The 15916-nt window shown below is 44.5% G+C and overlaps 2 protein-coding genes and 1 long non-coding RNA gene across 3 annotated transcripts in view; 1 reads left to right on the forward strand and 2 right to left on the reverse strand.

The window, feature by feature from the left end:
• Positions 1-15916, reverse strand: part of LOC126524339 (glutathione S-transferase 4-like) — a 71265-nt gene that overhangs the window by 40368 nt on the left and 14981 nt on the right. The window lies entirely within an intron of this gene.
• On the forward strand, positions 1550-7289 carry LOC126529771 (putative nuclease HARBI1). The gene is made up of 3 exons (XM_050177281.3): positions 1550-2155; positions 2710-2924; positions 3342-7289. The coding sequence occupies exons 1-3, from the start codon at positions 1565-1567 to the stop codon at positions 3661-3663; spliced, it is 1128 nt and encodes a 375-aa protein (XP_050033238.2). The 5' UTR covers positions 1550-1564; the 3' UTR covers positions 3664-7289.
• Positions 8358-12008, reverse strand: LOC129380378 (uncharacterized). The gene is made up of 2 exons (XR_011893521.1): positions 11749-12008; positions 8358-8559 (listed from the first exon to the last, which is right to left on the reverse strand). It is a non-coding gene; the product is annotated as an uncharacterized lncRNA (long non-coding RNA).

Genomic DNA, 15916 nt, shown 5'->3' on the forward strand with positions numbered 1-15916 from the left:
AGAAGCTTTCGGCTAAGTGGGAGGCTGCTGTGAAGCGAAACAACTTCAAGCGCTCAAGAACAAGTGTTGTGCTCTAACCACTTCCGTGACGATTACAACCGGAGTTTATCAATAATGCGTGCTTTGGGTTCTCCTAAAGAAAAAAAGCACGCTGAACGGAAGGTGCATGTTTATCGCGCACCCTTGACGCAGGTTTCATCGCCAAGCGCCGCGAATTTTTCATTCGCACGTGTGTTGTGAAACAGCCTGCATGCAGCTACCATAACTCAGTGCAAGCGTAAAGTTTGCATGTGTTGGAAAACCTGCTCACGCCAAGACGCCGCGCTCCCCCTTCTCTCGCACACATAAGAAACCGACCATCTCACGTAGCCGACGGAATTCGCCGGTGACGAGTAGCGTGCGGATGGCGCGCTGATGAAGGTTCTATACTACACGTGCTACAACAGCCGGTAAACTTTTCCCGCGTTTAAACCGTCTGTGTAGACTGCCGACAGCTTTGGGGCAGCGCACAAATGCTGAAGATCGCATCACCGCTTACGTTCTACGAGGAGGCATGCCGGAACATAACACTACAGTTGTTTGCCTGGAAACGTACTCACTGGAACGCTGAATGCAGCTTAGCAAAAAACATACTCGCCAAAAAACATTTCCAACACAAGGAGATGCTAACACTTCGCCTTCGTTCGCGTGGAAAGCAGTGCTTGCACCAGCATTTTCTGCTTCTTGGAGAGGCCGGCTCTTCGCAATCGGCTCGTACATGTAGTATGTACAAGTATGTACGTACGTGTAGTATGTACAGCTGGGCGCTCCCAGAATAATTCGGAACGCCGGACACGCAGCTGCTCGTCGGCGGAGCACGCCGGCGGATAAATACAGGCAAGATTTGCGCATGCGCGGTCTCCCTAGCGAGCAAGTTTCGCTCCCTAGTGCATCTAGATTGGCATTGCCTTGCTCCAAGAAGGTAGCGCTAGGTGCCCTGGGCGAATGAATGTCTAGCACAGCATGCATGCACCGTAATCTATAAATAAATGCTCGTGGATGCCTTGCAGCGTATTCTCGCCATGGTCTACATCCCGTCTGGGAGATAGCAATGCTTTGCGTGATTACATGCTAGTGAGGCGGCTTGGCTACAACGGCATCGCTGCCTTATTTTTCCACCGTGTTAGCCTGTCCTGCGAAGTATTAGCTCTTAGTAAAATAGCTCCCTATCAGTGTTACTACTAGCTTCGTAATACGAGGACAATTACCACTATTACACGACCCCTCTTAACGGGTGTGTCTGCGATAGTGGCAATAAAAAAGTTTACAATATGAAATAACGCGGCACGTTCGTAAAGGCCAATTTCACGCACAAGAACTCACTTCATGCAAAGGCCCCCCGTATTCAGAAATGCGGCTTGACTCGAACTTGACTTGCGGCCGCCTCAAGTCGGCGCCAACGCGCATCATAAACCTCCCTTGACTTGAAGCGCCTCCTCGCGGCGGACTTCACTTGATCAAGTACGCGAAAACTTCAAGACAGGGCCAGCGCTACCTTGAAGTGGGCTTGACAGGTTGAGGAGCCATGGCGGCTTATAGGAGCGACGTTGCCAGAAGAATCAGCGCTTACGAATTTGCGTGTAGAGCATGTGATGTCGTCTTCGGTGATGCATTTTACATGCAAACTGTGCCACGGCCATGGATGCGCGACAGATTGAACCCGATGGAGCTGTACGACGACGAGGAGTTTCTCACGCGCTATCGCTTCACGAAGCAAACAGTTCGTGAGCTGCTCGCCTTTGTGCCACTTGAAGCGAGCGGCGACAACCGAGGATTGCCGCTGACACCCATGCAGCAGCTGCTTGTGGCACTGAGATTTTACGGCGCCGGAACCTTTCAAATTGTGAGCGGAGACTTGGTCAATGTGTCCCAGCCCACGGTGTGCCGCACGGTGAAACGAGTGACGCGCCTTCTTGCAAGGCACCTGTTCCGAGCAGTCGTCCGCTTCCCGGATGCCTCACAGCTGTCAGGTGTGATGCGAGATTTCTACGAGATCGCCCACTTCCCCGGGGTGACGGGCTGCATCGACGGCACACATGTACGCATAAAGAGTCCCGGAGGCGATGACGCAGAAGTTTACCGCAACCGCAAAGGAGTGTTTTCTATTAACGTTCAGGTAAGCCCTTTCTCACCATGTGTAGGGATCGTACGTAAGCGATTAGTTTTGCAGAAACGTAGAAGCAGCGGTAAAAGTCCTATTACAATTCTCGCATGCTGTTTTAAGTAACTGTGTTACGCGCGTCATATTCATTCACACGCTATATTTGACGGAGAGACGGTACGAGTGCCGCTGTTTAGTCGAATGTGTGGTCTCAACTGTAGCGTTGCGGCAAGGACGAGCTTCGCTTGCTGATCACGAAGCAACTGATATGATGTGCGCGCGCACATATTTTTATTTCACAACGTAAGAAATGGGCTATCACACTTCTGTCCATAGTGACCACTACAAGCTGTGCAACAAATTCCGTATTTACATGTGCCGTGGCAAAAACAGGGCGGTGAATTATGGGCCACATGCAATTTTTAGTTAGTTGAAAATTTCTGCGAGATAGCCTTCAGTTGTTTTCAGATTTTTATCTTCCGTGTTGCTGGGAGGTAAAATGTACTGACAGTTGTTGCAACGACAACATTTCGTTCCTGCACTCATACTCTAGTTTTCTTTTTTTGCAGGCGGTTGCCGGACCAATGCTGCAATTCTTCAACGTTGTAGCGAGCTGGCCGGGGTCTGCCCATGACAGTCGCATATTTGACAATTCTAGAGTACGAGTTATGTACGAACAGCACCGTGTGCCTGGTCTGCTGCTTGGAGACATGGGCTATGCCTGCTCTCCTTTCTTGATGACCCCCCTTGCTGAGCCAGGTCCAGTCAACTCACCAGAAGGCAGGCAAGTAATGCCTAATCCTTTCAGGGGTGTATATGATAGGTAACACCTCTCCCCATAATAACATACTATGTTTTTGTAAAGCTATGCAATACACCTGAGGTGTATTAAAGTGAGTAGCTGTAATGCATAAGCAACACGTTCCTCTGGTATCTGTTGCTGCACCAAGAGCGCACAGATGGTGTTGCCTATATAGCGCGAGATTGTTACAGTTCCGTTCAATATAATGGTCGGTAATGAAATATGGCTGGGCAGAACGAATGCAAATCTAGGAAGGTGCTACATCGTTTGCAGGAAATGGAATGTATTTGTAACCATTCAATGTAGATCTGTGCTAACTACACAGAATAACAGCTTTGGAACAATATAATGTACAGTGTGTATTCGAAAACTAATTGCATTGTATTGTCATTCTATCAGGTACAACAAGGCGCACATCAAGACCCGCAACTCCATAGAAAGGGCCTTTGGAGTGTGGAAAAGGCGCTTTCCATGTTTGGACATGAAGCTGCAGCACAAGCCTCGTAATGCAGCTCGCATAATAACTGCTTGCGCTGCCCTGCACAACGTGGCCCTCCTACGAAGAGAACCCGAGCCACTCGGTCTCCATGTTCCCACCAGCCGATGCAGACGTACAGGAAGAAATACTTGCCAAGAGCACCTGCCAACTGTTAATGGTGTGGGGGACAATCTACCTGGCATGCGTGCACGGCAACTTCTTATCCAGAGAAGTTTCTCTTAAGATTGTTGTTTGAAATCCACCTCGTGTTTCTGAATAATAGGGGTGTGTGAACAGTGAATTTTGAGACTGAATCGAATGGAAATCTAGCAGAATCAAATTGAATGGCTTTGGAATAATGAAGAGGCATTAGCAGCATTAATATAAAACAATGCTCACATCCTAGTATAGTCGGAAAGGTTCTGTCATTACATAGCACATTATGAAGTGTTTATTAAAAGCACAAAGAGCATCAGGAGCAGACCAGTAGTTTCTTTGTATGCGCAGAACTCTTTAGAGTGTGCAAATGGTCACTGTATAGCCTGTAATGTATGGCTACCGAAGCAACGTAGCCTGTTCCACTACGCGAGTTCTCATGTTTTATGTCCATACTATGCCCGAGGGGTAAAAACTTACCGTGCTTTTGCTCCAATTTTGTTTAATTAGGTGCAGTTGATGTTTTGAAATATTCAAAAAGTTTCGAATATTCACACACCCCTAGTGAATAGTTGGGTAATGGGTTTATGGTTCTGTGTGTCGTGTGGAGTCTGTATGGCACTACAGACAGACGAAATGTAAAAAGACCATGTGTGCTAAAAACTCCGTTACTGATTAGACACGCAGCCTCAGGGTGTCATGCAGCTTTTATTCATTGCATTCAATTTTGCAAGCTCAACTTGCTTTTGAAGATTCAATATTTCTATTTTGAGCTTATGCTCTTCATTTCTTTTTTTCAAGTTGTCTGCATGCTCCTCTTGCATCAGACGCATTCGCAACTTTTGCTCCTCCCTGAGTAAAGCAATCCTGACTTCATTTTCGGAAGCCAAAGTTTTCTCTAGGAGTGCCATCCTGCTTCTGGGTGGCCTCTCGCTTGTAAATTCTCTGGCTCGTTCTGGCTCGTTCTCCTTGTTTGACTCGAGAAGCTCTGGCGCAGCTGTAGTGTGATCCACAATGGGTGAACTTGTAGCGTTCAAGTCATCCATTGATTGGTCGTGTTGTACTAGATGGCCAGGGCTCCTGTGCTCCTCTGAAAGGATCATTAGTTCAAAATTATACTCATCATGTGGCACACACTTTGCATCGCTGAATGTAAATGCCACAACAAATTGCTTTCGACATATTCAGCTGAGGGTTTTCAAAAAGCCTAAATGCCTTCTAAAGACATATGTAACTTCTCCGCACTGTACAACAAACAGGCTGAAGGTACCAATTGCACAGACATGTATACAGCATCAAAGCCTCAGAAAACACGATAAACTGGGAAGTGGTTCCTCCCACTTTCCTCACAGCAGATTGCCTTCAAGTTTCATGCTACAAAAACTTTGCAATGTGTTTCATGAAATAGTACTATACCATAATAGTCATATGTTGCTTCCACTTCTGTTATCATCGGCTGCAGGAGCCGAACAACAGGCTCACTGTCGACGGGGGGGAGGTAGGTTGCGCCATCAGAGTCTTCTTCGTTTGGTATTCTGGTGGCCATGTGGCCTGCCACAGCCCCAACCAAAGCCGACAGTGGTGTCATACCTGCTGCAGCAGGTCCTCCTCCTAAAGAAATGCGCAACAGTTGTAACATTCTATGAAGTACATTTATGAAATGCTTTGAGTGGGCCCGTACACAATGCACATTGAATAAAAATTTTCAACATATTTGATTTTAAGCAGGTTGCTGAAACTGCTGTGACCCACTCTTTTACTCGCATCCTCTCCAGTATTGCATGCAAGGTATATTACAGTACTACATTGTGCCACATTTCATGTTCTCTAATCTTTGTATAAATGTGTTAATATTTTCTTAGTACATGTATTTTTGTTATCTGCATTGCCTTTCAGCGTATATTTAGAAGACCATGTGGTATTGCATAAAATGTCACTGCTGTATTGTGGATACAATACACAATGCTCATTGAGGCTGTTCTGAGTCTCGCCGAAATAGGGTGCAGCAAACTTCTATGCACATACAAACAAGTAGGCAGGCTGTTATAGTAATAGGGCATTTCAGGAGTTACAAAATGTGATTCAGTGCCAAATTTTGTGAACTGGAGCTTATGTGTATCTGATCATACTGAAATAAAGTACCCTGAGCGTGTCGAACTACTGCTAAGCTGTTTTTGCCAGCATACAATTATGTCGGGGTACCATTAAAAAGACGTTACTTTTCAGAGCAGTAGAATGAGCATAATTTGCTGTTTTAACAGCTCGCTTGTTGCATAACTACTTCTAGCCTAATGCCTGCGTTTAGCAAACCTAAGCTGTGTCTGCTCGTGTGTTACCCTACGCCCCATGTGACCCCCATTATGTGTTCCAGCATATGCACCACGCGAGAAGTGCTTGCGCATCACGTTCATCACTTTGAGGAAAAAGCTTTTGTACCGTGCACCATTTCGGCCAGCTGCAAATCTCAACTCTACACGAAGTACACGTGTAAGCAGTGCAGTACAAACGCGCGAAAACGTGGCAATGTTAATTTTTGTGACAACGTCGAAACGCGGAGACATAAATAACACGAACATACAGTACGATGCACTGTTCGTGTCACTTATACGTAGCGGTGTGTCGTTGTTTTCGCAGTCAATGACGCGAGCCTCGGCAAGCATGCAATCACCGAAGCCAATATACTGTCGACACCACACACACAGACACGCAGTTTGACAACACAATTCCAATGACCTACACAATGGTGCTAGTCTTCTACGTTCCATCATCAATAAAAGATCGCTTACCCGTCTTGTGAATTTTTCTTTTTTCTTCAGAATTCTCTTCTTTCCATTTCTGCTTCATGTTTCCCCAACATTTCTTCAGCTGCTTGGGGTCGCGAGGCGTGACACCATGCTGTGCATTGTATTCCACAGCGAGCTTCTTCCACGCCGCAGTTTTCGCGCTTAGGGATGCCACGTCCGTCTTTTTACATTCTAGAACTTTTTTATGATTGTTGACTAAGCTCAAAAGAAGCGACTTCTCCTCGGATGTGAAGCGCGGTGCCGGTTTTCTGGAGCCACACGGTGCGGTCGTCTCCTGCGACGCCATTTTAAAAGGGCCGGCGTTGCGCGTACCCGGTGGTTCGAACGGGTGCGTTGCGTTCACCGGGTTGCTGTAACGCCCTCGCTGCGTTCACCCAAATAGCCAACTATAGCTGATTTAACTTGGCTCCCGTTGGATTTTTAAAAGGCGGCGGTAGTGCGCTTTGTATGTACATGCTTTGGACATTTCTTGTGAGCGTCTGTGAAACAGGGTGTTGTAACCTTTCTCTATGGTGAAACCTTTTCGACGTGTTTCTGCGTTGTATCTTCGATTTAAGTGGTCTTCGCTGCCGTGGTTAGCTTGTTTGGCTGGTTAGTACATGTGCAAACGGTCTTTGCCTATGACTGTGATGTTCTGGAGTTGTGGAAGGTCGTCGCCCCTATTTGATGTACATGCGTTGTCGCGACATCATTCGAACACTATACCATAGAGAAAGAATGACTATATGATCAGAGCAGAAACAAGTGCTATAACCTCCCCTGGTGGTCGTGTAGGCGTCAGCTCTTGAAGTATTGGGCAATGCACAGAGGGAGCCAGTTTTATTTGCGGATGTGTGCTTGCACCAACTTTGACAAAACTCTGATCATTCGGGACCTATAAAAGCAGTGCTGTATTGTTTTTGTTCCCTGCTTAGTTCGCCTGTTTACATACTCGCCTGAATGTGTGCTGTTGTGATTTGTATGTTTTCCGCCGTCGGTCTGTACCAGATACCTCGCATTCAGCTGCTTATCGCCTGTGGTCGTTTTATAACTTTGCTGCAGAATTTGTCCTTAAGTCGAATAAACTAGGGAAGGAAATCGTGAAGCTTTACTCCCGAAAAGCGCTTGTACGTCCATAGAATTTACAGTTCAAATGCAACACATATCCTCATTTAAATTTTAGAAGAATATGATATCATTAAATTTAAATTGCAGATAAACAGAATTCAATAAATTGAAGGTTTCTATATGCACCCCAAATAAGTTCTGCAAAGTGAAACGGTTTGTTACATTAAAGTTCAATATATGGAGGTCTAATTGTACAAAATTGATTGATATAGGGGTTGATTGGATACAGGGTGCGCATATTCACACGCCTGCTTCCTTAGTGTCGTTACGTGCCGGTCTATTTGGGCAATAAACCAAGCAACAATGTTAATGTTTTTGAACTGTTCATATATCGGGAGCACACCAAGAAGGTGATCTAAAACCTCCAGGCATATGGTGACTATCTGTTCCAAAAGAAAAAAAAAGTAATAGTAATAATGTGTACGGTGGCATAGCAGAGTAAACAAACAAAAAAGCTGTCTTTTTAAGACAGTGCTACATTTTTTTTCCTAATTACAGCAGCCGTGCAAGGTGTTCTAGATCAGTTACAATATTTGAAAATTCATTGTGATTGGCCAGTCTGTTTCCCCTAGTGTTATAATGGTCTCATATTCTTGCAAAGTTAATCATATTACTCCTGTTTCCTTACTACATTGAACTCCTGAAATGTTTTATCCCGGCCACTGCTCCTCATCCACCATGCTTTTTCTGCTTAAAAGTTCTCAAAGCAATTATCTTGCTCTCCTCTCCCTATTATTCAGGCAGAAAAACAGACCCACATGGCCATCACAAACTAATTTTCACTTACACATGTCCTGATGTTCAAAACGTTGCAGTTGAGTTGAACTTATGCAGCAGTTCATTGAGCAGCTCTACAAGTAAGCTTATGCATTCCACTCATCTTTGTGTATTGGAGTTGGAGCAACAAACAGATTCACAGGAAGATGTAAATACAAGTCGAATAAGGAATGTTTTGGGCTGGAGCCAACGTTGTGACAAACTCATCTTTGTCAACTAGTCCTCTTGTTGAAACACTGGCTGCAGGCAGAGGCCTCCCTTGTTTAGCTGATGTTGATCACTTGTAGAACAATCACTATTGTAAAAATAAACAGGCTATAGAATAAATTTTATGTACAGTAAGGTTTCAACATTTTCTGTTAATAACCCAACAGAACAAGACCATTAAAAAATTTTCAAAGCTCAAAAAGGCTTGCATTCAAGTGTAATACTGCATGCATACAGAAAAGCAAACTATTCAGTCAGCTCTCCTCTTGAAGCTGTACTTCACTATCGCAGCAGGCTAGCAAGCACCAAGTATGAAAGAATAAAAAACGCATTTGCACTTCTCGTCTGACGAAATTTACTGAGCTTTTACAGAAATGAAAATCATTGAAAAGGAAGTGGGTATTTAGGTTGAGATATGAGCACGTAATCTGTAAGCCTCGTAAGCTTATGTCAAGTAAAACAACATAAAATCCTGAGAGATTGAGCTTTTTAAGTACACATTTTATAATAGGAACACCAACCTTCTTCAGGGTGATAAAAGCACTGTAGATCAAGGTTCTCTACGTAGTGGAAACATTGCTAAATCTGTTAAGATGTGAATGTGGGCAAGTTCGTAACAAATTTCTAACTTGCTAAAGCACATTACTGTCCTCATCGAACAAATAACTATAGTTTCTTGTACATGTGCCTTGATCACGTTCAGCACAACATTATGCCTTTTTATCTTTCTTTAATACATTCTGTAGCCCTTCAATGAATTCAAGATGCTAGAAACCATGTTGAACTACAAAGTGCTTGCCACTAGAAAAGACAAGAAGTCAGTTCCTGTGTTAGAAATATTTATTGGTTAGAGAAAGGCTAAAATTTAGTAGGAACATTAACCATGTTTTGAAGTTTTCATCCTACTCATTTTACGGTTGAAGCTAGCTTGCTTCTCAGGTTACTTGTGCTTATAATTAAAGCACAACAAACAGATGAATGGCTTGCCAGGGGATTATCCACAGAAAGTGGTCACTTTTCTCACTCTCACCGTAGTGTTTGGGCTACTGCTGGTACTGTTGGCCGCATAGCAGCCAGTGCAGTGCCACTGAGTGTGCCGACGTGCCAGTTTTTCTTAGCATGTGGACATTCCTCCCACGAGTTTCTTCGATGTTGTTTTGACGAGGGCCGAACAGTGAATGAGCCAGCTAGTTCATCTTGAAATTTTGTAATTGGCGTAGAGTTTCCTTCAAGCATGCTACGAATGTTCCACGCATTTATGATGGCACTTCCAATGAGCAACTCAACAGCTACCTTTCTGTACCACTTGAGTCCTTTTCTAAGGCAGTTGTGGTATAACGTCATTTGTTCACTATAGTCGACGCCCTTTTTTGCTGCATTGCAATCGAGACCGGCCTGATGTTTCATGATTGGTGCGCCGTCCCTTGTTTTCTTCCCACTGTCCACCAAAGTTGCTTCATATTTGGCGACAGATGTGAGTATCAGAACAGGCCTCTTGTCCATCCACTTCAGTGCCTTCACTCCATTTTTGGACTGAAGTCCGGTAGCACTGCCATTTGCAACCTTTACTTCAGTGAGATCTTTTGGCAGCCCTTTCCTCACTGAGCGAACTGTGCCACGAATGAAAGTGTCTTCCTTTAGAAGGCGAAGAGTGAGTGGCAAGCTCATGTAGAAGTTGTCTACGTACAGCGGGCACACGACTTCCTTGTAATTTTGCAGGAGTTTCAAGCATACATCTTCGGCATGTCCGATGCCAACTGTTCAGTCACACTTTCCGGCATATACATCAACCTTTAGCCTGTAACCGTCTTTGGTACATGCCTTGAACAGCCTGACTCTGTAAGAACGAAAGTCTGCCTCGCCATGGCACTATTGTTTCATCTATCACAACCTCCTTTCCCGGCTCAAGCACAGTGGCAAAAATTTTGGTTCAATTTCTCTACCAGAGGATGGATCTTAAAGACATGATCCTGCAACTCTGCAACCAGTTAATTGTCCGCAAAATGCCGGAACCTCAAAAGTAGGGAAAAGGCGGCCACGGCTCATATTTTGACGAATGAGTTCAACACCATACAGGTTACTTTTTGCCCAGTAGTGACTCAGATAGGAAGATGGACAAGATTAATACAAATTGGTATTCCAACAAATGCTTTCATTTGTTGGAGATTGGTTTCCATCCAATTTTTCAACTTTGATTTAGATTTGGGAGTAGGAAGACAGAGGAGACCAATACAAATCAGTATTCGAATAAATGCTTTAATTTCTTGGGCATTGGTTTCCGTCCAATTTTTCAACCGTGATTTAGATTTGGGAGTAGGAAGACAGAGGAGACCAATACAAATCAGTATTCGAATAAAGGCTTTAATTTCTTGGGCATTGGTTTCCGTCCAATTTTTCAACCGTGATTTAGATTTAGGAGTAGTTGACTTCAACACTTGTTGTGTGAACCTGTTTGTCTCATTGACCATCATTTGCCAAATGTCATCCGTAATAAACAGTGAACATAAAGATGGGGCATAACGGCTAGATGGCAACTGAATGATAGTGGGCGGCCTAGAGTGCGGTGTCACACTAGGCGAAGTGGTTGTTGCCGGTGTCCATTTCTCTAGAGATGGGCTGAGGGAAATGAGAGCATCGTATCCTGAATCATTCACCTCAGAATCATCAGTCAGGTCTGACTCTCCATTCGACATGCTGGCTGAGGTCTGTGATGGTTCGTAAACACTATCGTTGTCACTGATTTCACTGTCTGTCCACTGCTGAACATCTGACACTGAAGCACTTGACTCATCCGCTGGTGATCGCGAAGTTGCTGGTGCATTCTTCTGGCCCAAAACTAAGTTTATTTGTTTCCTCTGCATTGTGCTTTTTTTTTTTTTGCATCCGGAAGGGGCATGAGGATCTATCTATTAGACACGCTGAAAAGTTTGGGAGTAGCAAGAAAAATGCAGGTACTTATTCCAACGGCACGTATTTCAAAAACTGCGGCGAAAGTTTGCAAGAAACCCAACTGAGAAATGCGCCGTCACTCGACTCTCCGAAACAAACTAGCCACTCCGTGTCCAATGCAATAAAAATATATGTTAGTTGCAATTTCAAACCTCAGATGGCAACACAAGAGCGAGAATTCTTGCGTGTGGGTCACTGGAGAGTCACGCCGCACACAGCATAAAAACGTTTTCATTGAGTGCATCGTGGATTGCCAGTGGGTCATAGCATTTAACATCAGACAAGTAGTCTACTGGCTATCTATAACCTCACACAACAAAAATCGTACCTCTGAGTTCAAGTGTGATAATGTTATCGCAGCAGCAAGCAGATGAATGCCCATAACTTTGCTGCTGCGTAGGAGCACAGGCTGTGCTGTGATGTCATTCAGAGTGACACGTGACTTAGATTCAAGGCAGCATCAGTTATTTGTTGAATCTGTACGTTGCTTCAGTGGACTAATTAAAGTTTAGAGAAATAATGAAAAATACAACCCGAATGTCTGGGTGCTTTTGTTTTACTTCGCACTGTAGCAATATGAATTTCCATTTCGTCTCCTTTCTCCGACGTTTGCACGCCCGCAGAGAACGAAACTATACGACATTGTCTACTGTGTTCCAGCATTGCGTTCATGCTCCTTCATCCCCTCGCGTTTGCCTCAGTGCTGGGGCACTGACTTATACCGCTAATCACGTGTTCTCGTGTAGAGCGCGCATTATCGTCCGCTACAGGAAACGAGACAAGCGCAACAGCTCGCACGACACCGTCACCGGAAGTGTGCCGGTGACGGTGAAAAAAAGAAGACGGCAGGGTATACCCGCCGCGCGACCCCTCGGCTCCGGTATGGGAGAACGCAGTGAAGGAAATTCGCTTACACAGGCGAAACGGGGAAAGTCGAGAGAGTGTTTATATAGGCGGCGACGCTTGCCTCCTGAAATCATGTGTTCGCGGCACTTCAATAATTCTCTCTCTGCTGTTAATGAACCAATTTGAAAAATGCTTGCGGTAGAACACTTCTTAGAGGATACGTAACAACTTTCAGCGTATAACCAAAATTTGTTATGTAGCCTGTGAGGGGCCCTTTAAAACAAACGCGGTAAAAATCGGGTGTACCGTGGAATGTTGTTACAGCTGCGTCGAGCTTCACAGCCCCCTACACAAGCATTGCTGTGAAGCCTGTGGCAGAAATAGAGTTTTATTAAATGAAAGGACTGCATAGAGCGCGCTCTCGTGTTGTGCTACGTGAATTAAATCATTCGTTTCCTGCCTGCACAAACGTCTGCATCTCGAGTAGATTTCGAGCACACCGTATAATAATGTGCAGTTCCGTCGTGCTTCGCAGCACTATACACAAGCACTGCCGTAAAGCTAGTGGCAAAAGCACGATGTCATGAAACCAGATCAATGCATATACCACGCTCTTTTGGTGCGCTGTGTGAATGGAAACATTGCTTGCCTGCCTGCACAAACGTTTGCATCTCGAGTTAATATCAAACAAACCATATAATATATGTGCAGTTTTGTCGAGCGCTTCACCGCACTGCATGCAAGCATTGCCGTAAAGCCTGTAGTATAAATAGGGTTTCATGAAGTCAAATGAATGCGCAAACCTCGCACTTGTGGTGTACAAGGTAAACAAAGAATTCGTTGCCATGTCTCCACAGTAGTTGGTCACGTTGATTTGTGTGAGCATATAGGTTCATGTGCCCCATCTACCTCTGTGATGAGAAAATAAGCAAGAATATCAGCTGCTATGTGTCGATGCATATGCTTTTTACTACAAGGTGTAGGAGCAGTACATCTTACTGCATGAGTAAGCCACTGATGGAAACAGTACGTTCCTTGAACATTGTAGCTATTTAATAGCCTAGGAAGCACGCTATATTGGAAGTTGCAATTTTTTTTCTGTTCGCGAAACTCAATAACTCAGTGCATTTTCTAAAAGCAAATTTCGGAATGATACGTGTGCTGCGTCAGTAAGTTAAGTAGGCAGCACATAATTAGGCTAAACCAGAGGAATATCTGCAGGTAGGGATTTATACAAATGTACAGAGTATTTTTTAAAAAATGTTTTCTCAAATGTTTTCAGTGTGGATCCAGTTGCATATGCGCCCAGCGCTGATTTCCACCGCTTAATTTTTGTTGAACCTTGATGTAACAAAGACGTAACACTCAGCACTCTACTTTGTTACATCAAAAATTTTTTTACAATGGAACACTGCATTCTACTATACGTGCCGCTCATGCGCCCCAAAATTTTGGCCCCTCTAAGGAATTCACTGTTTTAAGTCACTGTTCTCTAAGTTTCGTCCAAAACTTGAATAACGCTACTTCCAACACTCGTGAAACCAGCAGCCACGTCGGCTTGCGGCCTTTACACCGGCCGCAAATTACTTTTAAAAAATGTGGCACGCGCGGGCCGTGTATATGCACTCTGCTGCGCGCGGACAGCCGTATGCACGGGCACGGCCGGGCAAGAGACGTCGCGCGCTCTCCTACCCTAGCGCGCGCTTGATCACGGGACGTGGACAGCGCGCATAAAGCTGCCATCCTTCTCGGCTCACCCTCGCACCCTTTCATTCGCAATTAACCCCAGCACGTGGGATGCAACGGGGCACTATAATTTTTGTCACACTTGGACTTTAAACCAAACATCAGGGCGATGGCGAAAATTCGCTTAGGGTGTCCAAAAATTGCTATCGCAATAATACACTATGGAGAAAGGTATTATGGAAATTATCTGTGGATGGGTCGAAACCCCCTAATTTCCCAAACACGCACCCATCCACTGGCACGCTGCACACCACGGATCCCGCGCGGCACGCTGCATGATTAAGGCGTATCGTTCTTCTCTAGCTCTATGATCATTTCTGCAGTAGTCACTTGGCGAGAAGCTTAATTTCCAACCTATGCGCAAGTGTCATACCTGAATTTCGAAAGTACACGGACCATATATATGTTGGCAAAATAATCGGAACTCACTATTTAGACTCGCCAAAATTATACTTAGCTGCTCACTTGAACTCATAAGAATATACTACTCAGCCGAGCTCACTCGGGCTCAAACTCGCCAAAATACTGCTCAGCTGGGCTCACTCAGACTCATGGGATGATCTGAGGGAGTTGACTAATCAGTGAGTTTGCCAGCATATGATGTGTGCTGAACCACAAACCTGGCTTTCTTGAATAAAAACAGTTGGTCGCTGCAGCATATGGATGCACATAAGTGTAATTCAGAGAGCATGGCATTGTAAAGGCTGCCACAGTTACCATGCCATGCTGCAGCTCATTTCAATCATGTCAAATGCAATACCCCTTCCAGCTTTTAGTCAGTCGATCAAATGTGATTGCTATTTATCTCATCACAACACCTCATTTTCCTGCCTAAGGCTTTGGGTGAATTTTCCTTGGCATCCATTTTGTTACTCTAACAGGTTACCAGTTATCTGTTGCCTATGCGAAATTTGAAGTTGTGCACATTTCATGTGGACTCTATGCCAAACTCGTAGTAATGCATGCGTTTTTGCAGTTAGGTCTAGAGTTACAGAATCGCATGTGGGAGTTACTTTAGTTAGCAACTGTAGCTTTGGAACAAACATGTGCATGAGAGGGTGCTTAAGTGTTACCTGTCAAGACTGGGAGCACCAAGGCAACTTGTGCAGTAAAGGCATGGGCAGTACGAGCCCACAGATTTTTTAAGTGTGGCTGAGGTGATGCGTCTAGACTTCACTATGAAGAGAGCCAAATAAAAGGTTGCATCATACCTATTCATACCTATCATCATACCTATTCTGGAGCCTTTTCTTGAGCTTTTCTAAAACATTAAGCTCAGCCTGTACACTTTATCACAGCATAATTATTACATGTGATATAAAACATTGTATTGTGCAGTTTCTCCAACTCTTCGTGAAGGCATCTATCCATAGATTAAACAGGAATAGGCTCAATGTTGACATATCTCCACAGTAGCATCTCCAGGACCTCGTACTGTCACATTGCATCACAGACATTATTTAAGTGAACTCCAAAAGTGAAGCTCTTCGTTAACATTGGCTAAAATTGTATCTTTATATAGCAAAGTGATCATGCATAAATCTGTATGTCATGACAGAACACTTCGTTTCTCACGGACTTTAGTTTACAATTGTTTTCAAGTTCAGGAAAATTGTGCAGTGGGCTAGTTGGTTCGACATACTTAACACTGTTGTGCGGAGTGAAGAAGGGACAGGACTTGAGTGAGGAAACAACACACGACACCTGAGCACAAACTATCAACTGGTGATTATCACAAGACAATGATTCTGCTGAAAAGTAGGAACCGAAGGAAAAGAGAAGTCGTGGAAGCATACAACCTCAAGGTGGACCCACAGGGCTCATGTGTCAGCCCGCCGTCTATTTCACTCAGCAATAAAGAGATTAGCATAATCGCTGACAATAGAGGGTGTAGGTAGACCGGG

This window comes from Dermacentor andersoni, chromosome 3, assembly GCF_023375885.2.
Source record: "Dermacentor andersoni chromosome 3, qqDerAnde1_hic_scaffold, whole genome shotgun sequence".
Classification (NCBI taxonomy): Eukaryota; Metazoa; Arthropoda; class Arachnida; order Ixodida; family Ixodidae; genus Dermacentor; species Dermacentor andersoni.

Bases quoted from the DNA above. Each gene is read 5' to 3' on its own strand.
- LOC126529771 (XM_050177281.3), top strand. From the start codon at position 1,565: ATGGCGGCTTATAGGAGCGACGTTGCCAGAAGAATCAGCGCTTACGAA. The intron at 2,156-2,709 runs GTAAGCCCTTTC...CTTTTTTTGCAG, and splicing joins TGTTTTCTATTAACGTTCAG to GCGGTTGCCGGACCAATGCT. The intron at 2,925-3,341 runs GCAAGTAATGCC...TCATTCTATCAG, and splicing joins GTCAACTCACCAGAAGGCAG to GTACAACAAGGCGCACATCA.